General features: G+C 40.3%; 1 protein-coding gene across 3 annotated transcripts; it reads right to left on the bottom strand.

Moving 5' to 3' along the window:
• Positions 1-1,041: 1,041 nt before the first annotated feature.
• LOC133538337 (uncharacterized) lies at positions 1,042-25,779 on the bottom strand. 3 transcript variants are annotated; one of them, XM_061879890.1, is made up of 12 exons: positions 25,619-25,779; positions 22,268-22,558; positions 17,504-17,752; positions 17,301-17,399; positions 17,039-17,071; positions 16,107-16,136; positions 15,618-15,647; positions 14,669-14,701; positions 13,961-13,993; positions 10,766-10,795; positions 7,591-8,087; positions 1,042-2,093 (listed from the first exon to the last, which is right to left on the bottom strand). In XM_061879890.1, the coding sequence occupies exons 1-12, from the start codon at positions 25,659-25,661 to the stop codon at positions 1,743-1,745; spliced, it is 1,719 nt and encodes a 572-aa protein (XP_061735874.1). In that variant the 5' UTR covers positions 25,662-25,779; the 3' UTR covers positions 1,042-1,742. The 3 variants fall into 3 exon arrangements, with proteins under 3 accessions (XP_061735874.1, XP_061735875.1, XP_061735876.1); XM_061879891.1 differs by lacking the exon at positions 10,766-10,795; XM_061879892.1 differs by lacking the exon at positions 13,961-13,993.
• Between the last annotated feature and the right edge of the window lie 88 nt (positions 25,780-25,867).

Raw genomic sequence — 25,867 nt, 5'->3', positions numbered from 1 at the left:
GCCATGGAGACCAGCTGCTGGGTCTCCGCCACACCAGAGTCCATTTGGAGAAACTGGAAAAGATGTGGATGAAGAGACATGGCTGCGGAGCTGGTGCTGAGCGCCGGGACGGACAACCTTCACAGTGTCTTGGCTGAATGAGCAGGTATCGGACACCTCGGTCTCCTTGGACGTATCCTCGCTCATCCATGCGGACTGGACACTGGCCGAGATTTGGTGGGCGGCCGAGGGTGGAGTTGACTCTATTGGTTGCTTTGTTGGGTCTGCTCCTGTCTCTGACCATGCCCCCCCACCCCAGCAGACGATGGTGTGGAACACCGCAGAGGCCACCACAGTGTATATGTTTTTTTTGTGGGGTTTTTTGTTTTACTTTTGTGGCTGTGTGTAGAAGTGGCTGGTTATATCAACTCTGCTCTTTTAATGTCTTTAATATCCTTTTATGTAACCCCCCCTCTGCGTTTACCTGTTTTTCACCTTTTTTGTAAGGGGCACCGGATGTTATTTCCTTGTAAACGTGGTCTTGTTGTCAAACTGTTGTACACAGTTTATAGATTTGAGCAAATATGATATGAAATATGATCAATCATGCAACACAAATTTCAACAACTTTCTACCTTGTCCCCCTCTCTAGGTAGTCTATCCCAGCGGTCTACACCCTGGACCAATTGCCAACTAGTCTTCATATACTACTATTTATGACAACCTGCCAAATGTATAAATATCTAATATGATTTATCACTTTTTACTACATTATATGGTACAGATTTTAATAACTAACCTAAATGTCTAACCTTAACGCCCCATCATGCTAATGTTAGTATGCAAACTTTTTTTTTTCTATCAAATTTTGAACTTGAGAGTGAATCAACTTGGTACTTGACATAGGCTAACTTTAAGCATGCTAACGTAATAATGTTAGCATGCTAACCCTTTCAGCTAATATTACAGCCGTACACCTCATAGTCATGTAACTTGGTAGTTGATACATGCCAACTTTAACAAAGCAGCAAAGAAGCTTCCGGTTACGCCGGAAAACAGATGTTATTTCAAAATAAAATCACAGTTTATTTGCCAAAACACAGTGCTACAAATTAAAACAACGTGGTTTTTAGTTGAGTCGGAAAACAGGATGTTACTTCAAAAATAAAAGCACAAATTGTATGCCAAATCAGTGCCACATATCAAAACCGGAACAAAACAACAAATCAGCAAAACAGTTTATAGTTGTGCCAGAAAACAGGATGTTACTTCAAAATAAAAGCACGTTTTTTGCCACATAGATGGAAACCAGAGCAAAACAGCTATTTAGCTGAGCCGGAAACAGGATGTTACTTCAAAATAAAAACACGGTGTGTGCGCCAAAACACAGTGCTACAAATCAAAAACAGAACGTAATAGCTTGTAGTTGCGCCAGTAAACAGGATGTTATTTCAAAATAAAAGCACGGACTATGTGCCAAAACACAGTGCCACATATTAAAACAACAAAGTAACAAAGCAGCTGCCGGTTCTGCAGGAAAACAGGATGTTACTTCAAAATAAAAGCAAATGGGACCTGGACATTTTACTCAAGTGTTCACTTCGAGTTGAAAACTTTAAAATTTTTTGCAATCTATATACATATAGCAATGTTAATATTTGGTTACATGTCCCCCCCTCCCATCCCCCCGCCAACCATGAGAAGGACAAGCTGTAGAAAATGGATGGATCATTTGATAAAATCATTCATGTTGGTTAACATCCTTATTCTAACAAACCTGCCAACAATTGCACCTGTACTTCCTCATCATGACTTGGTTCTATAACATCTTCATAAATCTTCTCTCTTAAATGTAAATACAGTTTTCGAGCTTTTATATTGTCCACTGGAGCTTCCCAACCATTTTCAGTCCTAATGAGTTCCCAGCGATTGAAGAGTGTTTCATCACAGGGGTACCGCCCTCTTGGGGTACTCCACCTCCTCCTGCACTCATCAATATCCTCTGGGAGAACAGGTTGGAGTTTGTCCTCTGCTGGTCCATCATCTTGTGACCTGGCTCTGTTCTGGTCACTTAGGATCCTGTTGAAGTCTCCAACAGTCTCCTTCAGCCAATCCTACAAGGCAAAACATGAGAATATTAGCAGACTTTTGGGAGAGGGGAAATGGATCGGATGGTTCTTGGGACTGGATCGCTGCTCCGCTGGCTTATGTATGGATTTGTTTGTTTGTTCATATATTGGTGTGTGTGTATGGATACATGCATGTATATATTTATACATACACACATATATATATATATATATATATATATATATATATATATATGCGTGTATGGGTGTTGTACAGAATGTGTATATGTTTGTGTATGTGCGTGCGTTCGTGCGTGTGTATATATACATGTATGTGTGTGTGTATACACAGGCTGTGTGTGACGCGTCTAGTGCAGTAGAAGTAGAGAGATGTCTGTAGATAGTGCATGTTGCTTTCTGCTTGCTCCTCTCTGCTTACAGCTACCGCCGCCAGCTAGCCCCCCTCAGGGGGTGAAAAGAGGAGCCGAGTGCGTAAGTCTCCTCCTGCTGGTACAAAGCCTCTCCACCACCAAGACTCCTTCAGTGCCTCCTCGTGGCCACACACGGATAAGGGTATTTGCAGACCCCGAACTAAACTGGAGGGGATCTCGTAGCAGCAGTGGGCCCCAGAGACGTGGCATATAGGCCCACCATTGTGTGGAACACACCCTGACGCCCGTCAACCTTCCCCAACTATGGGTAAATAGCCCCATTGCCTTGTGGGTCAGCTTATTTAGGCAAAAGGTAAGGGAGCACACCCTAACAGAAAAGCAATGTGCTGGTGGTGCGCAATAGGCGGGCCCTGAAGGAATAAGGACCCGGCAACCTCCTGCAGTCATGGCGAGGGACTGGTCGTCATGGGCTCACCCATGCCACTGGGTTTACCTCATTGTGGCGAAGATAGTGCTACTGGAGAAAGCGCACCTCCTTTGGCACTGAAATATCTCCTTGCGCAGGTACCTTATGTCGTCATCGGACTCGAAGGACAACCATAAGCAAGTAAGCAAGTAAGCATACATGTATGTATATATAAAGCTGAAGAAGGAGTCCTATCGGGTTCTTTTGGCTCATAGGAATCCGGAGGCAGTGGACGGGTACCGGCGGGCCAAGCGATGTGCAGCTTTAGCGGTCGCGGAGGAAAAAATCCGGACATGGGAAGAGTTCGGGGAAGCCATGGAAAACGACTTCCGGACAGCTTCGAAGCGATTCAGGACCACCATATGCTGCCTCAGGAAGGGAAAGCAGTGCACTATCAACACCGTGTATGGTGCGGATAGTGTTCTGCTGACTTCGACTGCGGATGTTGTGGATCAGTGGAGGGAATACTTCGAAGACCTCCTCAATCCCACCAACACGTCTTCTTTTGAGGAAGCGGTGCCTGGGGAATCTGTGGTGGGCTCTCCTATTTCTGGGGCTGAGGTAGTTAAAAAGCTCCTCGGCGGCAAGGCCCCGCTGGTGGATGAGATCCGCCTGGATTTCCTTAAAGCTCTGGATGCTGTGGGGCTGTCTTGGTTGACAAGACTCTGCAGCATCGCGTGGACATCGGAGGCGGTACTTCTGGATTGGCAGACAGGGGTGGTGGTCCCTCTCTTTAAGAAGGGGGACCGAAGGGTGTCTTCCCGATCACACTCCTTAGCCTTCCCGGTAAGGTTTATTCAGGTGTACTGGAGAGGAGCGTACGCCGGATAGTCGAACCTCAGATTCAGGAGGAACACTATGGTTTTCGTCCTGGTCGTGGAACTGTGGACCAGCTCTATACTCTCGGCAGGGTTCTTGAGGGTGCATGGGAGTTTGTCCAACCGGTCTACATGTGCTTTGTGGACTTGGAGAAGGCATTTGACCGTGTCCCTCGGGAAGTCCTGTGGGGAGTGCTCAGAGAGTATGGGGTACCGGACTGTCTTATTGTGGCGGTCCGCTCCCTGTATGATCAGGATCAGAGCTTGGTACGCATTGCTGGCAGTAAGTCGGACACGTTTCCAGTGAGGGTTAGACTCCGCCAAGGCTGTCCTTTGTCACCGATTCTGTTCATAACTTTTACGGACAGAATTTCTAGGCGCAGTCAAGGCGTTGAGGGGTTCCAGTTTGCTTTTTGCAGATGATGTGGTCCTGATGGCTTCATCTGGCCGGGATCTTCAGCTCTCAATGGATCGGTTCGAAGCCGAATGTGAAGCGACCGGAATGAGAATCAGCACCTCCAAGTCCGAGTCCATGGTTCTCGCCCGGAAAAGGGTGGAGTGCCATCTCCGGGTTGGGGAGGAGACCCTGCCCCAAGTGGAGGACTTCAAGTACCTAGGAGTCTTGTTCACCAGTGGGGGAAGAGTGGATCGCGAGATCGACAGGCGTCTTCAGTAATGCGGACTTTGTATCGATCCGTTGTGGTGAAGAAGGAGCTGAGCCAGAAGGCAAAGCTCTCAATTTACCGGTCGATCTACGTTTCCATCCTCACCTATGGTCATGAGCTTTGGGTCATGACCGAAAGGATAAGATCACGGCTACAAGCGGCCGAAATGAGTTTCCTCCGTCGGGTGGCGGGGCTCTCCCTTAGAGATAGGGTCGGAAGCTCTGCCATCCGGGAGGAACTCAAAGTAAAGCCGCTGCTCCACAGCATCAAGAGGAGCCAGATGAGGTGGCTCGGGCATCTGGTCAGGATGCCACCTGAACGCCTCCCCAGGGAGGTGTTTAGGGCCCGTCCAACCGTTAGGAGGCCACGGGGAAGACCCAGGACACGTTGGGAAGACTATGTCTCCCGGCTGGCCTGGGAACGCCTCGGGATCCCCCGGGAAGAGCTAGACGAAGTGGCTGGGGAGAGGGAAGTCTGGGCTTCCCTGCTTAGGCTGCCGCCCCCGCGACCCGACCTCGGATAAACGGATGATGATGGATATATATATATATATATATATATATATATATATATATATATATATATATATATATATATATATATATATATCTATCTATCAATCAATCAATCAATGTTTACTTATATAGCCCTAAATCACTAGTGTCTCAAAGGGCTGCACAAACCACAACACAAACCACCACAACATCCTCGGTAGGCCCACATAAGGGCAAGGAAAACTCACACCCAGTGGGACGTCGGTGACAATGATGACTATGAGAACCTTGGAGAGGAGGAAAGCAATGGATGTCGAGCGGGTCTAACATGATACTGTGAAAGTTCAATCCATAATATATATATATATATATATATATATATATATATATATATATATATATATATATATATATATATATATATATATATATATATATATATATATATATATATATATATATATATATATATATATATATATATATATATATATATATATATATATATATATATAGGACGGCGTGGCGCAGTGGAAGAGTGGCCGTGCGCAACCCGAGGGTCACTGGTTCAAATCCCACCTAGAACCAACCTCGTCACGTCCGTTGTGTCCTGAGCAAGACACTTCACCCTTGCTCCTGATGGTGCTGGTTGGCGCCTTGCATGGCAGCTCCCTCCATCAGTGTGTGAATGTGTGTGTGAATGGGTAAATGTGGAAGTAGTGTCAAAGCGCTTTGAGTACCTTGAAGGTAGAAAAGCGCTATACAAGTACAACCCATTTATCATTTATTATATGTATATATATACATATATACATATATATATAAATATATATATACATACATATATATATAAATATATATATACACATATATATAAATATAAATATATATATATACATATACGTATTTATATATATATATACAGTATATACACATATATATACATATATGTATTTATATATATATACATATACACACATATATATATATATATATATATATATATATATATATATATATATACTGTATGTACTGTGTATATGTGTATGTATATATTTTTGGGGGTACTATGGGGGCCTGCTTATTGTTGGCCATTGTAACATTACACTTACACACAAAGTTCGATATAACACGGTTGTTGGAGTCCATGAAATACCGATAGTGTTTTTCCTGAGATCACATTAAACAAAAATCCTTTTCTTCCCCAAAAAGTTAGGCGCGTAACTCTGCTGCCTAAACCTGCTCGGTGAATAGTTCCCCATGTGAAGTGACGTGAAGTGAAGGGTGGATTGTGCTGCCACTATCCACCACTAGGTGGAAGCATCACAGGGTCCTTCTTTTTGGAGACTTTCCTAAAGATTTACTGTGGAAATGTGTGAATACGCGATAATTTGGTGAAAAACAACACAATACACTCTGGTGGAAAAATCACGTTATGTAGAATGTGGCGTTATATTTGACCCTGTTGTATCCAACTTTGAAAGTAGTTTGAACAGTAACATTGTGTTTCCCTACAGGAAAATAAAATGCTGTACTTTAATCAAGTGATTCTTTGGTGTACCGCTAAATGGTGCCCGCATACCACTAGTGGTACACATACCACAATTTGAATATCAATGATCATTTGCATGTTTGTTGTTGTTGTTCTTGTTGTTATTGTTGTCACAAGTGCCAGTCACAAGTACCATGTTTTTTCAAAATATAACTATAGAAATAAACATTGTGTACATGCTGAAAGATATAAACATTGTGTATGTGCTTGAAACCTCATTTATTATTGTTTATCAAAGTATAACTATAGATGTCAAAATTGCGTATATGCCAAAGGTTTTTTTGATGATTGTTTATCAAAATATAACTATAGATGTCAACATTGTGTATGTGCTACAAAAATGTTTTATGATTGTTTATCAAATTAAAACTACAGTTGTCAACATTGTGTTGCTGAAAGATGATATATATTATGATGTTACTGTAAATGGAAAAACAGTACTATAGTTTTTTTATTTTTTAAATCAAGTGATTCTTTGTTGTTCTGCTAAATGGAGCCCGCATACCACTAATGGTACACATACCAATATTTGAATATCAATGCTCATTTGCGTGTTTTTGTTGTTGTTGTTGTTGTTAGTGTTTTTGTTATTGTTGCACGTGCCGTTCGCAATTAGCATGTTTTTCAAAATATAACTATAGATGTCAACATTGTGTAAAAGCTGAAATATTTATTTAGGATTGTTTATCAAAATAAAACTACAGATGTCAAAATTGTGCTGCTAAAAGATGATATATATTATGATATTACTGTAAATTGAAAAACAGTAATATAGTTTTTTATAAACTGTAAAATCCTGGCAACTGAGCTGTCAGCTTTTTTACTGTACAATCTATTGTCATTTCTACAGTTTACAATTTGATGAATAACTTGCTTTGATATAACTAAAGCGGATATTGATTTTTTCTACTAAAAAGTTTGAAATGAATGATAGTATTATATTTGTTGCATTATTAGTGAATAAAGTTAAAAAATATACTCAATAGCATGCAATACATGTTTTTCTGTCCGTCACAATGAAAAGATGGCATTTAGTAAATGATAAAATGCTTTGACTGGTATTATTTTAGGGTTTATTGATGTGTTAAATGATGTGGCGGGCCCCCGGACTTTGAGTTTGACAGCTGTGTTATAAGACATTTATTTTATATTTACCTGGATGATGTGGAGGAAGCAGAACTGTATGAGGTTCTTGTCCAAGTCATTTCCTGTGAAATGTCCTAATTCCTGGAGATTTGCAAAAGCTAAGTTCCATGGCTCCCATCTGTGTATCCACCTGTGACGTCTCAAGCTCAATCCTTCCATCACAATGTCCTCCCCAGCATAACAGTCTGTACGATTCCTACGCAGGAATTTTTGCGCTTCTGTGATGTGTTCATTTTCTCTCCTTGGTGTGACCAGCAGTCGCTGTGGACAACCTCCAATACGAGTCACTGTGTCCAGGAAGTGGTTGAGAAATACTGCAGGATCACCGTGGTTATGGTCTGCTTCCATCCAGAATATGGTGTCACTAAATATGTCAGTGCAGGCACTAATTGTAATACCATACGGCGTCAGTTCGTCATATGAGTCCAAAAACCATAACTCGTTGGGATTCTTGATGTTGTATAACTCCATCATTAGATTTAGTTTTTGGAAGGATTCATGATATGCTGTGGAAACAAAATGCATCAGTTAGTGTAATCACTGATCTACAAAACCCAAAAGCAGTGAAGTTGTCACGTTGTGTAAATGGTAAATAAAAAGAGAATACAATAATTTGCAAATCCTTTTCAACTTATATTCAACTGAATAGACTGCAAAGACAAGATATTTCATGTTCACACGGAAAAACTTTATTTTTTGTTGCAAATAATCATGAACTTAGAATTTAATGGCAGCAACACATTGCAAAAAAGTTGTCACAGGGGCATTTTTACCTTTTAACAACACTCAGGAAAGCTTTGGGAACTGAGGAGACACATTTTTGAAGTGGAATTCTTTCCCATTCTTGCTTGATGTACAGCTTAGGTTGTTCAACAGTCTGCTTTCTGATATTTTAGGCTTCATATTGCGCCACACATTTTCAAGGGGAGACAGGTCTGGACTACAGGCAGGCCGGTATAGTACCTACACTTTTTTATTACGAAGCCACGCTGTTGTAAGACATGGCTTGGCATTGTCTAGCTGAAATAAGCAGGGGCGTCCATGATAACGTTGCTTGGATGGCAACATATGTCGCTCCAAAACCTGTATGTACCTTTCAGCATTAATGGTGCCTTCACAGATGTGTAAGTTACCCATGGTTTGGGCACTAATACACCCCCATACCATCAGAGGTACTGGTTTTTTACACTTTGACCCTAGAAGACTCCGGATGGTTCTTTTCCTCTTGTCAGACCACGGAACACTTTACCACTTTGCATCAGTACATCTTAGATGAGCTCAGAACCAGCGAAGCCGGCTGTGTTTCTGGGTGTTGTTGATAAATGTCTTTGGCTTTGCACGGTAGACTTTTAACTTGCACTTAAAGATGTAGCGACCAACTGTAGTTACTGACAGTGGTTTTCTAAAGACTTCCTGAGACCATGTGGTGATATCCTTTACACACTGATGTTGTTATTTTAATGCAGTACAGCCTGAGGCATCACAGGCATTCAATTTTGGTTTTCAGTTTTGCCGCTTACGTGCAGTGATTTTTCCAGATTCTCTGAAACTTTTGATGATATTACGGAGCGTAGATGGTGAAATCCCTGAATTCCTTGCAATAGCTGGTTGAGAAATGTTGTTCTGAAACAATTTGCTCAGTCATTTGTTGACTAATCGGTGACCCTCGCCTCATCCTTGTTTGTGAACGACTGAGCGTTTCATGGATGCTGCTTTTATACCCAATCATGGCACCCACCTGTTCCCCGTTAGCCTGCTCACCTGTGGGATGTTCCAAATAAGTCTTTGATGAGCATTCCTCAACTTTCTCAGTCTTTTTTGCCACTTTGCCAGCTTTTTTTAAACACGTTGCAGGCATCAAATTCCAAATGAACTAATATTTGAAAAAATAAAGTTTTCCAGTTAAAAAATAAATATCTTGTCTTTGCAGTCTGTTCAGTTGAATATAAATTGAAAAGGATTTGCAAATCATTGTATTCTCTTTTTATTTACCATTTACACAACGTGACAACTTCACTGCTTTTGGGTTTTGTGTACAGATGCCTTTAAAAAAAGACAACAAAGTAATTATGACATTAAATTACAATTATTTGAACACATTTTAATGCCATTGACTTGTTTGTTAATATTAACAATACTTTATTACATTATATTGAATTGATTGGGATGATGTAATCTGTTTAGGTGAAAGTTAGATAGGAGATGGATTATAGGCTGACAACAAAAAACACATTTGATTTTGGTAATAAAAAGGTGCTCGACTGAACTTCTTACTTTATGATTTTAATAATTACATTTTTTGTCTTCTAATATAGTGAGAGAAATATTTATCTGATCCCCGGCTGATTATAAAAGTTTATCCCCTAACAAAGATGTAAACACTCCAGATTGTTGTCTATAATACTTCATCACAGAGATTAGATGTCAACAAAACATCTAAAGGAAGAAAAATAAAAGTACAGTAAGATTTATTGCCATTAATATTGTATTATGCATATGTTTGTAATTAAATAATGTACAAAATCAGGACAGGATCAAGTCTTAGACTTAGATTAGTCACATCTGGTTTAGACTTATATCGATCTAGTCTTGGACTAAGATAGGTCACATCTAGTTTTAGGCTTAAATTGTTCACATGCAGTTCTAGATTTAGATTGGCCACATCCAGTCTTAAAAATAGATTGGTCACATGTGGTTTAGACTTACATTGGTCAGATGTAGTCTTAGACTTAGATTAGTCACATCTAGTCTTAGACTTAGATTAGTCACATCTAGTCTTAGACATACATTGGTCACATCTAGTCTTGGACATAGATCGGTCACATCTAGTCTTAGACATAGTTTGGTCACATCTGGTTTAGACCTACATTGGTCAGATGTAGTCTTAGACTTAGATTGGTCACATCTAGTCTTAGACTTTGATTGGTCACATCTGGTTTAGATTTATATTGGGTACATCTAGTCTTAAATATTTATTTTCTTACCGTATTATGGATTTCAGATGATCATACATGATAGCTAACATGTTGTATTACTAACAAGTTAACTCAGTATGGAAACTACTAACATTGCAGCAAACAAATACAAGAAAAAGAAATAAGGTAGATTTCAACCAAAATAATTCATAGGATTAATTGTTAACAATCACCAAGACACTGCATGCAGATCTACAACCAGATCTTACCTTCTTTCATACGTTGTTCTCTTTCAAATTCTGCAATAGCAAAGGTCACATATGGTTTAGATTTATACTGGTCACATCTAGTCCTACACTAAGATTGGTCAGATCTAGTACAACACTTAAATTGGTCACACCTGGTCTTAGACTAAGATTGGTCACATTTGGTCTTAGACTTAGATTGGTCACATCTGGTTGAGACTCGTATTGGTCACATTTTGTCTTAGACTAAGATTTGTCAGATCTTGTCTTAGACTTAGATTAGTGACATCTAGAGTTAGATTTATATTGGTCAGGTCTACTCTGAGACTTAGATTGGTCACATGCAGTCCTAGATTTAGTTTGGTCACATCTAGTCTTAGACATACATTGGCCAGGTCTTGTCTTTTACTAAGATTAGTCTTATCTAGTCTTAGACTTAGGTTGGTCACATCTAGTCTTGGACTTAGATCGGTCAGATCTAGTGTATGACTTAGAGTGGTCACATCTGGTTTAAACTTATATTGGTCACATCTTGTCTTAGACTTAGATAGGTCAGATCTAGTATTAGACTTAGATAGGTCACCTCTAGTCTTAGATTGGTCACGTCTATTCTTGGACATAAATTGGTCAGGTCTAGTCTTAGACTTAGATTGGTCTCATGCAGTCCTAGATTTAGTTTGGTCACATCTATTCTTAAACATACATAGGTCAGGTCTTGTCTTTGACTGAGATTGGTGTTATCTAGTCTAGGACTTGGTTTGGTCACATCTAGTCTTGGACTTAGAGTGGTCACATCTGGTTTAGACGTATATTGGTCACATCTAGTCTTAGACTAACATTGGTCACAACTAGACTTACATTAAGATTGGTCACATCTAGTCATAGACTAAGATTGATCAGATTTAGTCTTGGACTTAGATTGGTCACATGTAGTCTTAGACCTTGATTGGTAACTTCTAGTCTTAGGGTTAGATTGGTCACATCCAGTCTTAGACTTATATTGGTCACATCAAGACTTAGACTTAAATTGGTCGCAAATAGTCTTACATTAAGATTGGTCACATCTAGTCTTGGACTAATATTGGTCAGATTAAGTCTTGGACTTAGATTGGTCACATCTAGTCTTAGACTAAGATTGGTCACATCTAGTCTTAAACTAAGATTGGTCACATCTAGTCTCGGAATAAAATTGGTCAGATTTAGTCTTGGATTTAGATTGGTCACATCTAGTCTTAGACCTAGATTGGTCACATCTAGCTTAAACTACGATTGGTCAGATTTAGTATAAGACTTAGATTGGTCAGATCCAGTCTTAGACTTAGATTGGTCACCCACTAGTCTTAGACTAAGATTGGTCAGATTTAGTATAAGACTTAGATTGGTCACATCCAGTCTTTGACTTAGATTGGTCACTTGCAGTCCTAGACTTAGGTTGGTCACATTTTTCATAGACATAAGTTGGTCACATCTAGTCTTAGACTGAAATTGGTCACATTTAGTATTGGATTTAAATTGGTCACATCCAGTCCTAGACTTAGATTGGTCGCATCTAGTCTTTGACTTAGATTGGTCACATCAAGTCTTAGATTTAGATTGGTCACATCCAGTCTTAGACTTATATTGGTCACATCTACTCTTAGACTAAGATTGTGCACATGTCACATCGAGTCTTAGACTAAGATTGGTCACGTCTAGTCTTGGACTTAGATTGTTCACATCTAGTCTTAGACAGATTGGTCACTTGCAGTCCTAGACTCAGACTGGTCACATATAGTCTATGGGTAAGGTTGGTCACATCTAGTCTTAGACTTAGGTTGGTCAGGTCTAATCTTAGACTGAGATTAGTCACGTCTAGTCTTAGACTTACATTGGCCACGTGTAGTCTTTGACTTAGATTGGCCAGGTGTAGTCTTAGACTGAGATTGGGCAAATTTAGTGTTAGACTTAGACTGGTCACTTGTAGTCTTTGATTCAGATTGGTCACATCTAGTTTTAGGCTTAAATTGGTCACATCTAGTCTTAAGTATTTATTTTCTTACCGTATTATGGGTTTTCAGATGATCATACATGATAGCTAACATGTTGTATTACTAACAAGTTAACTCAGTATGGAAACTACTAACATTGCAGCAAACAAATAAAAGAAAGAGAAATAAGGTAGATTTCAACCAAAATAATTCATAGGATTAATTGTTAACAATCACCAAGACACTGCATGCAGATCTACAACCAGATCTTATAGTCTCTTATACGTTGGTCTCTTTCACGGAGTTCTGCAAGAGCAAAGGTCACATCTGGTTTAGACTTATATTGGTCACATCTAGTCTTCAACTAAGATTGGTCAAAACTAATCTTTGACTAAGATTGGTCAAAACTAGTCTCGGACTTAGATTGGTCACATCTGGTTCAGACTTGTATTGGTCACATCTGGTTGAGACTCGTATTGGTCACATCTGGTCTTAGACTTAGATTGGTCATATCCAGTCTTAGACTTAGATTGGTCACATCTAGTATTAGACTAAGATTGGTCAGATCTAGTATAAGACTTAGATTTGTCACATGTAGTCTTAGACTAAGATTGATCACGTCTAGTCTTGGACTTAGATTGGTCACATGCAGTCCTACACTCAGTTTGGTCACATTTAGTCTTTGGATACGGTTGGTCACATCTAGTATTAGACTCAGGTTGGTCAGGTCTAATCTTAGACTGAGATTAGTCACGTCTAGCCTTTGATTTACATTGGTCACGTGTAGTTTTTGACTTAGATTGGCCAGGTGTAGTCTTAGACTGAGATTGGTCACATTTAGTGTTAGACTTAGTTTGTTCAAATCTAGTCTTAGACTTAGATTGGTCATATCAAGTCTTTGACTTGGATTGGCCAGGTGTAGTCTTAGACTGAGATTTGGCAAATTTAGTGTTAGACTTAGATTGGTCACGTGTAGTCTTTGATTCAGATTGGTCACATCCAGTTTTAGTCTTAGATTGGTCACGTCTAGCCTTAAATACTTATTTTCTTACCGTATTATGGATTTCAGATGATCATACATGATAGCTAACATGTTGTATTACTAACAAGTTAACTCAGTATGGAAACTATTAACATTGCAGCAAACAAATAAAAGAAGAAGAAATAAGGTAGATTTCAACCAAAATAATTCATAGGATTAATTGTTAACAATCACCAAGACACTGCATGCAGATCTACAACCAGATCTTACCTTCTCTCATACGTTGTTCTGTTTCACAGAGTTCTGCAAGAGCAAAGGTCACATCTGGTTTGGACTTATATTGGTCACATCTAGTCTTCAACTAAGATTGGTCAAAACTATCTTTGACTTAGATTGGTCAAACTAGTCTCGGACTTAGATTGGTCACATCTGGTTCGGACTTGTATTGGTCACATATAGTCTTAGACTAAGATTGGTGATATCTAGTCGTAGACTAAAATTGATCACGTCTAGTCTTAGACTTACATTGGTCACGTGTAGTCTTTGACTTAGATTGGCCAGGTGTAGTCTTAGACTGAGATTGGTCACATTTAGTGTTAGACTTAGATTGGTCACATCTAGTCTTAGACTTAGATTGGTCATATCCAGTCTTAGTCTTAGATTGGTCACATACCGTCTTAGACTTAGATTGGTCACATCTAGTCTTAGACTTTAAATGATCACATCTAGTCTTGGACTTAAATTGGTCACATCTTGTCTTAAATATTTATTATCTTACCGTATTAAGGATTTCAGATGATCATACATAATAGCTAACATGCAGTATTACTAACAAGTTAACTCAGTATGGAAACTACTAACATTGCAGCAAACAAATACAAGAAGAAGAAATAAAGTAGATTTCAACCAAAATAATTCATGGATTTAATTGTTAACAATCACCAAGAAACTGCATGGAGATTGACAACCAGATCTTACCTTCTCTCATATGTTGTTCTGTTTCACGGTGTTCTGCAAGAGCAAAGGTCACATCTGGTTTAGATTTATATTGGTCACATCTAGTCTTGAACAAAGATTGGTCAAAACTAATCTTAGACTTAGATTGGTCAAACTAGTCTCGGACTTAGATTGGTCACATCTGGTTCAGACTTGTATTGGTCACATCTGGTTTTAGACTAAGATTAGTCAGATCTAGTATAAGACTTAGATTGGTCACATCTAGTATTAGACTAAAATTGGTCATGTCTAGTCTTGGACTTAGATTGTTCACATCTAGTCTTAGACATAGATTGGTCACTTGCAGTCCTAGACTCAGGCTGGTCACATATAGTCTTTGGATATGGTTGGTCACATCTAGTATTAGACTAAAATTGGTCATGTCTAGTCTTGGACTTAGATTGTTCACATCTAGTCTTAGACATAGATTGGTCACTTGCAGTCCTAGACTCAGGCTGGTCACATATAGTCTTTGGATATGGTTGGTCACATCTATTCTTAGACTTAGGTTGGTCAGGTCTAATCTTAGACTGAGATTAGTCACGTCTAGTCTTAGACTTACATTGGCCACGTGTAGTCTTTGACTTAGATTGGCCAGGTGTAGTCCTTGACTTAGATTGGCCAGGTGTAGTCTTTGACTTAGATTGGTCAGGTATAGTCTTTGACTTAGATTGGTCAGGTATAGTCTTTGACTTAGATTGTACACATCTAGTCTTAAGTATTTATTTTCTTGCCGTTTTATGGATTTCAGATGATCATACATGATGGCTAGCATGTTCTATTACTAACAAGTTAACTCAGTATGGAAACTACTAACGTTGCAGCAAACAAATAAAAGAAGAAGAACTAAGGTAGATTTCAACCAAAAAAATTCATAGGATTAATTGTTAATCACCAAGACACTGCATGCAGATCTACAACCAGATCTTACCTTGTATTATACGTTGGTCTCTTTCACGTTCTGCAAGAGCAAAGGTCACATCTGGTTTAGACTTAGATTGGTCAGGTGTAGTCTTAGACTGAGATTGGTCACATTTAGTGTTAGACTTAGATTGGTCACATCTAGTTTTAGACTTAGATTGGTCACATCTAGTCTTAGACTTAGATTGGTCATATCCAGTCTTAGTCTTAGATTGGTCATATCCAGTCTTAGACTTTAAATGGTCACATCTAGTCTTGGACTTAAATTGGTCACATCTCGTCTTAAATATTTATTATCTTACCGTATTATGGATTTCAAATGATCATACATGATAGCTAACATGTTGTATTACTAACAAGTTAACTCAGTATGGAAACTATTAACATTGCATCAAACAAATACAAGAAGAAATAAGGTAGATTTCAACCAAAATTATTCATAGAATTAATTGTTAACAATCACCAAGACACTGCATGCAGATCTACAACCAGATCTTACCTTCTTTCATACGTTGTTCTCTTTCAAATTCTGCAATAGCAAAGGTCACATATGGTTTAGACTTATACTGGTCACATCTAGTATTCAACTAAGATTGGTCAAAACTAATCTTTGGCTAAGATTGGTCAAAACTAGTCTCGGACTTAGATTGGTCACATCTGGTTCAGACTTGTATTGGTCACATCTGGTTGAGACTCGTATTGGTCACATCTAGTCTTAGACTTAGATTGGTCATATCCAGTCTTAGATTTAGATTGGTCATATCCAGTCTTAGATTTAGATTGGTCACATCTAGTTTTAGACTAAGATTGGTCAGATCTAGTATAAGACTTAGATTGGTCACATGTAGTCTTAGACTAAGATTGATCACATCCAGTCTTGGACTTAGATTGGATTCATGCGGTCCTCGACTCAGGTTCGTCACATTTAGTCTTTGGATATTGTTGGTCACATTAAGTATTAGACTCAGGTTGGTCAGGTATCATCTTAGACTGAGATTAGTCACGTCTAGTCTTAGACTTACATTGGTCACATGTAGTCTTTGACTTAGATTGACCAGGTGTAGTCTTAGACTGAGATTGGTCACATTTAGTGTTAGACTTAGATTGGTCAACTCTAGTCTTAGACTTAGATTGGTCACATCCAGTCTTAGACTTGGATTGGTCACATCCAGTCTTGGACTTGGATTGGTCACATCCAGTCCTGGACTTGGATTGGTCACGTCTAGCCTTAAATACAAGTTTTCTTACCGTATTTTGAATTTCAGATGATCATACATGATAGCTAACATGTTGTATTACTAACAAGTTAACTCAGTATGGAAACTACTAACCTTGCAGCAAACAAATACAAGATTTCAACCAAAATAATTCATAGGATTAATTGTTAACAATCACCAAGACACTGCATGCAGATCTACAACCAGATCTTACCTTCTCTTCTACGTTGGTCTCTTTTACGGCGTTCTGCAAGAGCAAAGACAGAATTTTGTTTTTTTGCACAATTTTCATGAAAATTTAACACACAAACGAGGAGAGAAAAGTTTGACGTTGCAGTTGATGAATGAGCTTTGATTGCACCAATAGATCAGGAGATCATCATCACTTTAATCTTCCTCATAGGGACAAGAGTGTTACATTTCACTAATCATTTTTGTGAATTTGTGTTTTTAGTGTGACTTTTCTTTTCACTTACCACGATATTTTTTGTACAATACCAAAAAGATGCAGAGCCCAATAAACACGAGTGCAACCATGGAAGGGATGACAACTTTTTCAGCAACAGATAATTTGCCTGCAAAGGAACACAAAAGTCATAGAAACATTTATGTGTGCATTCATATCAAAATAACCTTCACATTTCAATATCTCACTTTCATTATTATTGATGATGTTTACCAGATAAGCAGTCCTTAGCAGTGAATGCAGCCATTTCAATGGTCAGAGGGTTGCTGACCTCACAAATATAAACTTGATGATTAAGAAACGTCCGGAGAGTTATTGTTAAATTTGGTCTGGTTTGCTCATTTCCATCTGATCTCCACTTAAACTTTAATAAAGGAGAATGTTTGGACTCTGCTGAGCACACGAGCGTCGCCTGGTATGTGTCAATCATCTCACAACTTATGTTGGGTTTGGATACTTTGTCTGAAAACACAAAGAAGAAAATGGATCAAAGTACAAAAAACAGAGTTCTATGAAATATGCTGCCCTCTATTGATTTGGAGTGTAATAGGCTTAGACTTAGACAAACTTTATTGCTCCACCAGGGAATTTTTTTAACACGGTAGCTCGGTTGCAAAGGGTGAGGATGGAAAGGATAATACGGGTATAAGGTAGACTAAATATGTACCATAGTAGCAATTAAAATATAACATATATGTAATATTTACATATTATATATACTGTATGTGATGTATACCATCTATCCATCCATCTTTTTTTGCATCCGAGGTCAGGTCGCGGGGGCAGCAGGCTAAGCAGAGAGACCCAGACTTGCCTCTCCCCAGCCACTTCGTCCAGCTTCTCCCCTGGAGGCATTTCCAGGCTAGCCGGGAGACATAGTCTTCCCAACGTGTCCTGGGTCCTCCCCATGGCCTTAAACACTTCCCGAGGGAGGAAAACTCATTTTGGCTGCTTGTACCCGTGGTCTTGTCCTTTCGGTCATAGCCCAAATCTCATGATCATAGGTGAGAATGGGAATGCAGATCGTCCGGTAAATTGAGAGCTTTGCCTTCCGGCTCACCTCCTTCTTCACCACAACGGACCGATACAGCATCCGCATTACTGAAGACGCCGCACCGATCCGCTTGTCGATCTCACGATCCACTCTTCCCTCACTTGTGAACAAGACTCCAAGGTACTTGAGGTATACCGATATATTATATTATATTTTTATATAATATATCCAATATATAATAATTATCATGTACATTATTATAGTACATGTAAAAGCTTCAGCAAAAAAAGGGCAACATAAAATAGAGAGTATTTCAGCAGAAAATAGACATTATAAACAAAGAGAGGTGGCTAACATAGAAGGTGTCAGGTAATAGACGATATCATCTATTGCTGTATGGCAAGTAATTATACATCTGGATGGAGTGCAGAACGAAGGAGTTCTTGACTCAAACACTGTGGGAATATAGATGAAGGAGCCTGTTGAAGTATGAACTCCGCTGTCCCTCAATTGTCTGATGGAGTGGGTGGGCAGGATTGTCCATGATGGCGAGCAGTTTGTCCAGCCTCCTCCTCTCCCTCATTCACACAAACGCTTCCAACTGCATGCCAATACTTTGGACGACTTTCTGGATCAGTTTGTCCATCCGGTTTCAGTCCTTTTGCTGGTGCTGCTCCCCCAACAAACCACTGCAAAGTACAGGGCTCTGGCCATAAGAGACTGTAAAAAGATCTCCAACAGCTTGCTGCACACATTAAAGGACCTACGCTTCTTTTTAGGAAACAGTGCCTGCTCATGCTCTTCATGTGTACAGCTTTGCTGTTGTCCTTGAAGTCCAGTCTGCTGTTCAAGTGGACTCCCAGGTACTTGTACTCCCCCACTGCTGCCACCTCTTGGCCCTGGATGTTGATGGGCTCCACTGCGGTAATTTTATTCTTGAAGTCGATGACCAGCTCCTTGGTCTTGTCCACATTCAGGAGCATATGGTTCGCCTGAGACCACTTCACAAAGTCAGCGATCCATGTCTTGTACTCCAAATTCTGTCCCTCTCCGATATACCCGACGACAGCAGTCATCAGAGTATTTCTGCACGTGGCAGGACTTGAAACTATACTGGAAGTCCGAGGTGTACAGGGTGAACAGGAAAGGAGGCAAGACAGTCCCCTGTGAAGCACCTACACCACTGACCACGATATCCGAAAGGGAGCTCCTTAGTCGCACACATTGGGGCCTATCAGACAAGTAATCAGTGATCCAGGAGACAATGGATGAACTGACACCCATCCTGGGCTTCACGGTGGCAGAGGGGTTAGTCCATCTGCCTCACAATACGAAGTTCCTGCAATCCTGGGTTCAAATCCAGGCTCGGGATCTTTCTGTGTGGAGTTTGCATGTTCTCCCCGTGAATGCGTGGGTTCTCTCCGGGTACTCCGGCTTCCTCCCACTTCCAAAGACATGCACCTGGGGATAGGTCGATTGGCAACACTAAATTAGCCCTAGTGTTTGAATGTGAGTGTGAATGTTGTCTGTCTATCTTTGTTGGCCCTGCGATGAGGTGGCGACTTGTCCAGGGTGCACCCCGCCTTCCGCCCGATTGTAGCTGAGTTGGCGCCAGCGCCCCCCGCAACCCGAAAAAAAGGGAATAAGCGGTAGAAAATGGATGGATGGATGGACACCCATCCTGAGCAACTTGTCACTCATCGGAAATGGTGTTAAAGGCACTGGAGAAATCAAAGAACATGATCCTCACAGTGCCCCTCCCACCATCCAGGTGAGAGTGAGCACGATGCAGCAGGTTGACAGCATCATCCACTCCTACATGGGGCTGATACGCATAATGTAGAGGGTCCAGAGAAGGAGCCACCAGGGGTCTCAGCTGAGCCAGCACAAGTCCCCCGAGGACCTTCATGATATGAGACGTCAGGGCAACCGCTCTGAAGTAATTCAAGCCCAATGGAATGGGCTTCATAGGCACCGGCACTATAGAGATTGATTTCCATAGCACTGGTATACTTTGTAACTTCAGACTCAGGTTGAAGATGAAATGCAGAATCTCAGTCAGCTGAGCAGCACAAGTCTTCAGGATCTAGGATTTGACTCAGTAAGGTTCTGCTGACTTGGCTTGGTCGTCTCTCATGGCCAGATGTCAGACACACCGTGCTGGCTTTCTCAGAGGGGGTAGAAGTGGGAATGAGAAACAGCAGCGGCAGTCAACAGTGAAGGAGTTTGTGGATGATGGTCAGAGGAGGTGTGACAACCAGAGGAGTGGGGGGAGGGCCAGTAAGGGGTGCATTGCTAAATCTATTGAAAAACAAATTCAGCTTGTTGGCTCTTAACCTGCTGGTCCAGAATTGTATTGTCCCGTGTTGCACAGTGTACATATTGGTAAAAAGTGGTTAAAATTGAGTCCAAAGAAGCATGGTTTAAGTCACCCAAAACGAGAGCGAAGGCATCGGGGGTGTTTGGTCTGTTGCCTGAATGGTGTCACATTTGCATGTACACTCCGATGAAGATTACAGAAGTAAATATGGTTGAATTCTAACCGTCAGAAGTTCAATGTCCGGCATTCAAAAACACTCCTTTACAGTCATATGTCCAGGATTACACCACCTCTCGTTGACCAAGATGAAAATCCCACCACCTTTCTTCTTACTGTTCAGTAGTGTCTCTATCCGCCCATGAGGTTTTGAAGCTGGGTAGAGACGCGTCTGGCCAAGTCTAATTTTATTCGCCAAAGATCGCATCTCCGCTCCTTCATCTTTGTGCCGGCACGGCATCCCCGGCGCTTTTTCCGTAGTTCCACGGGAAAGTCCGGCTGCCATCCCCATAGCGCTGGCAAGGAAAGCGCTAACAACTCTTTGCATGTGTAAACAAAGGGCCGGCTGCTCAACTGATCAAAGTCAAACATAATAAGGCCCCCCCCCCCCCCTCAAAAAGAAAAGCAACGAAAACACACAAAAGCACCCAAGAACCATTAGGGGTTTATGGAAAATATAAGTAATAAAAAAAAGCAAAGAAAGTTGTGAATAATAACCAAAAATAAAGTAAAATGAAAGACGTCAAAGAAGGTACTGTGATGTGCTGCCACTCTTTCAAGCGCATCAAACATTGTCAGAATAACTTCATAATCAGGAAGACACGGCATTATCCATCCATCCATCCATCTTTCAACCGCTTATTCGGAATCGGGTTGCGGGGAAAACAGCTCCAGCAGAGACCCCCAGACTTCCCTCTCCAGAGCAAGATTAGCAACTTCCTCCTGGGGAATCCCGAAGCGTTCCCAGGCCAGAGAGGAGATGTAATCCACGCATCTGGTCCTTGCCCTGCCCCAGGGTCTCCTCCCAGTGGGACGTGCAACAAGGACTTCCCTAGGGAGACGCTCGTGAGGCATCCGCACGAGATGCCCGAACAACCTAAGCTGGCTCCTTTCCAAGCCAAGGAACAGCGGCTCTACTCCAATTCTCTCTTGGGAAACTGAACTCCTCATCCTATCTCTAAGGGACATGCCAGCCACCCGTCTGAGGAAAGTCATTTTGGTAGCTTGTATCCGCGATCTTATTCCTTTCGGGCATGACCCACACTTCATGACCATAGGTGAGAGTAGGAGTGTAGATAGCTTGGTAGACCGAAAGCTTTGCCTCCTGGCTCAGCTCTCGTTTTGTCACAACAGTGCGGCAGAGAGACTGCAATACTGCCCCAGCTGCTCCGATTCTCCGGCTGATTTCCTTCTCCATCTTTCCGTCACTCGTGAAAAAAACCCTGAGATATTTAAACTCCTCCAGCTGGGACAGAGTCTCGTTCTCTACCTGGACTGTACAAACCATCGGATTCCTGCTGAAAACCATTGCCTCCGATTTGGAGACGCTGAACCTCATTCCAGCCGCTGAACCGATCCAGCATTATCTTGTTTTTATTATTCAGTATTACATATTGATTTGTGTAAGTACAATATTTCTGTTTCATGGATGAAAAGGTAAACTTACCTATAACCTCAATTTTATACGCATTGTGAAAGAGCTTCTTGTTGACTCTGACTTCCTGGTCATAGTTTCCACTGTCTTCATAAGTGGCCTGTTTGATGGTGAGTACTGCAGAGTTCCTGTCCAGAAGGATTCTGTTCTCGTATGAAGGGGCCACAGACTCCATGCTGCCATTAAAATATACAATCTTGTAGACATGACGTGTCCAGAATATTTCAGTTGGCTGTCGATATCTTGAAGGTCCCAAGGTTATCTCCTGACCCTTCAGTACATATTTCACATCCAGTGCAGAAACTGGGAAAGATGCATAAATAAATGGATGAACATTTTTTCACACATTAAAACATGGACATTTGATCTCCATTTTAACAAGATTTTTGAATCAAGGTATAATAAAACATTTTGGAAAGTAATTTGTAAAATGTGTCCAGTCAGGGGATAAAAGGACATTATCACTACTCCATCCATCCATTTTCTACCGCTTATTCCCTTTTGGGGTCGCGGGGGGCGCTGGCGCCTATCTCAGCTACAATCGGGCGGAAGGCAGGGTACACCCTGGACAAGTCGCCACCTCATCGCAGGGCACATTATCACTACTGTAGAATATTATCATTACTGTGGAACATCATTACTACTGTAGGATTTTATTATGACTGTTGAATATTCTCAGGACATTTCATCGATCGCAACAGGACTGTTTGGTTTGTAGACTTAGATTGGTCAAATCAGATCTCGTCTTTGACTTACATTGGTCAAGTCTAGTCTTGGACTTAAATTGGTCAGATCTAGTCTAAGACTCTGATTGGTCACATCTAGTATTAGACTCAGATTGGTCACATCAAGTCTTAGACTCATATTGGTCACATCTAGTATTAGACTCAGATTGGTCACATCTAGTCTTAGACTCAGATGGGTCACACCTAGTCTTAGACTCAGATGGGTCACATCTAGTCTTAGACTCAGATGGGTCACATCTAGTCTTAGACTCAGATGGGTCACATCTAGTCTTGGACTCAGATGGGTCACATCTAGTCTTAGACTCAGATGGGTCACATCTAGTCTTTGACTCAGATGGGTCACATCTAGTCTTTGACTCAGATGGGTCACATCTAGTCTTAGACTCAGATGGGTCACATCTAGTCTTAGACTCAGATGGGTCACATCTAGTCTTAGACTCAGATGGGTCACATCTAGTCTTAGACTCAGATGGGTCACATCTAGTCTTAGACTCAGATGGGTCACATCTAGTCTTAGACTCAGATGGGTCACATCTAGTCTTAGACTCAGATGGGTCACATCTAGTCTTAGACTCAGATGGGTCACATCTAGTCTTACACTCAGATGGGTCACATCTAGTCTTAGACTCAGATGGGTCACATCTAGTCTTAGACTCAGATGGGTCACATCTAGTCTTAGACTCAGATGGGTCACATCTAGTCTTAGACTTAGATGGGTCACATCTAGTCTTAGACTTAGATGGGTCACATCTAGTCTTAGACTTAGATGGGTCACATCTAGTCTTAGACTTAGATGGGTCACATCTAGTCTTAGACTTAGATGGGTCACATCTAGTCTTAGACTTAGATGGGTCACATCTAGTCTTAGACTTAGATTGGTCACACCTAGCCTTAGACTCAGATTGGTCACACCTAGTATTGGACTTAAATTGATCACATCTAGTCTTGGACTTAGATTCGTCACACATAGTCTTAGACTTAGATTGGTCACATCAAGTCTGAGACTTAGATTGGTCACAACTAGCCTTAGACTTAAATTGGTCGAACCTAGTCTTAGACTTAGTAAATTAGTCACACCGAGTCTTAGACTTAAATTGATCAAATCTAGTCTTTGACTTAGATTTGTCACACCTAGTCTTTGACTTACATTGGTCAAGTCTAGTCTTGGACTTAAATTGGTCAGATCTAGTCTACGACTCTGAATGGTCACATCTAGTATTAGACTTAGATTGGTCACATCAAGTCTTAGACTCATATTGGTCACATCTAGTATTAGACTCAGATTGGTCACATCTAGCCTTAGACTTAAATTGGTCCGATATAGTCTAAGACTCTGATTGGTCACATCTAGTATTAGACTTAGATTGGTCACATCAAGTCTTAGACTCATATTGGTCACATCTAGTATTAGACAGATTGGTCATATTTATTCTAAGACTCAGATTGGTCACATCTAGTCTTAGACTTAGATGGGTCACATCTAGTCTTAGACTTAGATTGGTCACATCTTGTCTTAGACTTAGATTGGTCACATCTTGTCTTAGACTTAGATTGGTCACACCTAGCCTTAGACTCAGATTGGTCACACCTAGTCTTAAACAAAGATTGGTCACACCTAGCCTTAGGCTCAAATTGGTCACACCTAGTCTTAGACTTGAATTGATCACATCTAGGCTTGGATTTAGATTCGTCACACCTAGTCTTAGACTAAGATTGGTCACATCAAGTCTGAGACTTAGATTGGTCACAACTAGCCTTAGACTTAAATTGGTCAAACCTAGACTTAGTAAATTAGTCACACCTAGTCTTAGACTTAAATTGATCAAATCTAGTCTTTGACTTAGATTTGTCACACCTAGTCTTAGACTTATATTGGTCACATCTATTCTTAGACTTAGATTGGTCACATCTATTCTTAGACTTAGATTGGTCACATCTAGTCTTAGGTTTAGATGGTCGCAAACACGATTTAGGTTTAGATTTAGATTTATATATTTAACAAAGATTTATAATTAAGATTTAAGTTTAGATTTAAGATATACATTTATAATTAAGATTTAGGTTTAGTTTTAACATATCGATTTATATTTAACATATGGATTTGTAATTAAGATGTCAGTTAAGATTCAACATATAGATTTATATTTAAAACTAAGAATTAGATTTAACATTTAAATATACTATTTAAAGTCAAAATTTAATTTAAACTCTAATGTAATGAAAATGAGCTACACTTGAGAAAATGTAGTTAAATCTGAGAAATATATCAGAAAGAGTGTGTGTACAAGAGGCAGAAGGTACAGGTCTGACCAGCTTAGCAAGTTCAGGGAAGAGAGGAATGTCACCTTTCCTCTTAGTCGAGGGTAAAAACTAGCTATGGTTCCACCTGACTTCATGTCTCGTCATAAATATCAAATATACTTTAGTGAAATGAGTGAATAAATACTTCACAGGATTTATAAATGTATACTAAACTGTAAATTATGCAATAGTGTACCCAACAATTATGTACACATGCAACAAAACATGTTAACGTGGCGTCCTATTTAGTTCTAACCTGCACTTTTCAACACCACTTTAACAACAATATATATTTTTAAGTAAGAACAAAACTTACCTAAACTGCAAGTAAAAATGAAACAGATGTTTTGGTAGTCCATTGTAGTCCTTTAAATATTCACTTTCAGCAATATTAATACACTCTTTGATGATAATAGACACCACTGAGCACAAATGTAATGCCCTGCTCTCTTCAAGCAAGACAATGAAAGTGAAAGCAAGGATATGATAATTATAATAGAGCAGGAGATTTTCACATTAAGAGTGCAAGCTTAGCATTCCCACTTCAACGAAAAATATAAAGTAT

The sequence above is a fragment of the Nerophis ophidion genome, linkage group LG19 (genome assembly GCF_033978795.1).
Source record: "Nerophis ophidion isolate RoL-2023_Sa linkage group LG19, RoL_Noph_v1.0, whole genome shotgun sequence".
NCBI lineage: Eukaryota > Metazoa > Chordata > Actinopteri > Syngnathiformes > Syngnathidae > Nerophis > Nerophis ophidion.
The sequence above is the reverse complement of the archived record's forward strand: the minus strand, read 5'-3'. Positions and strand labels throughout refer to the sequence as shown.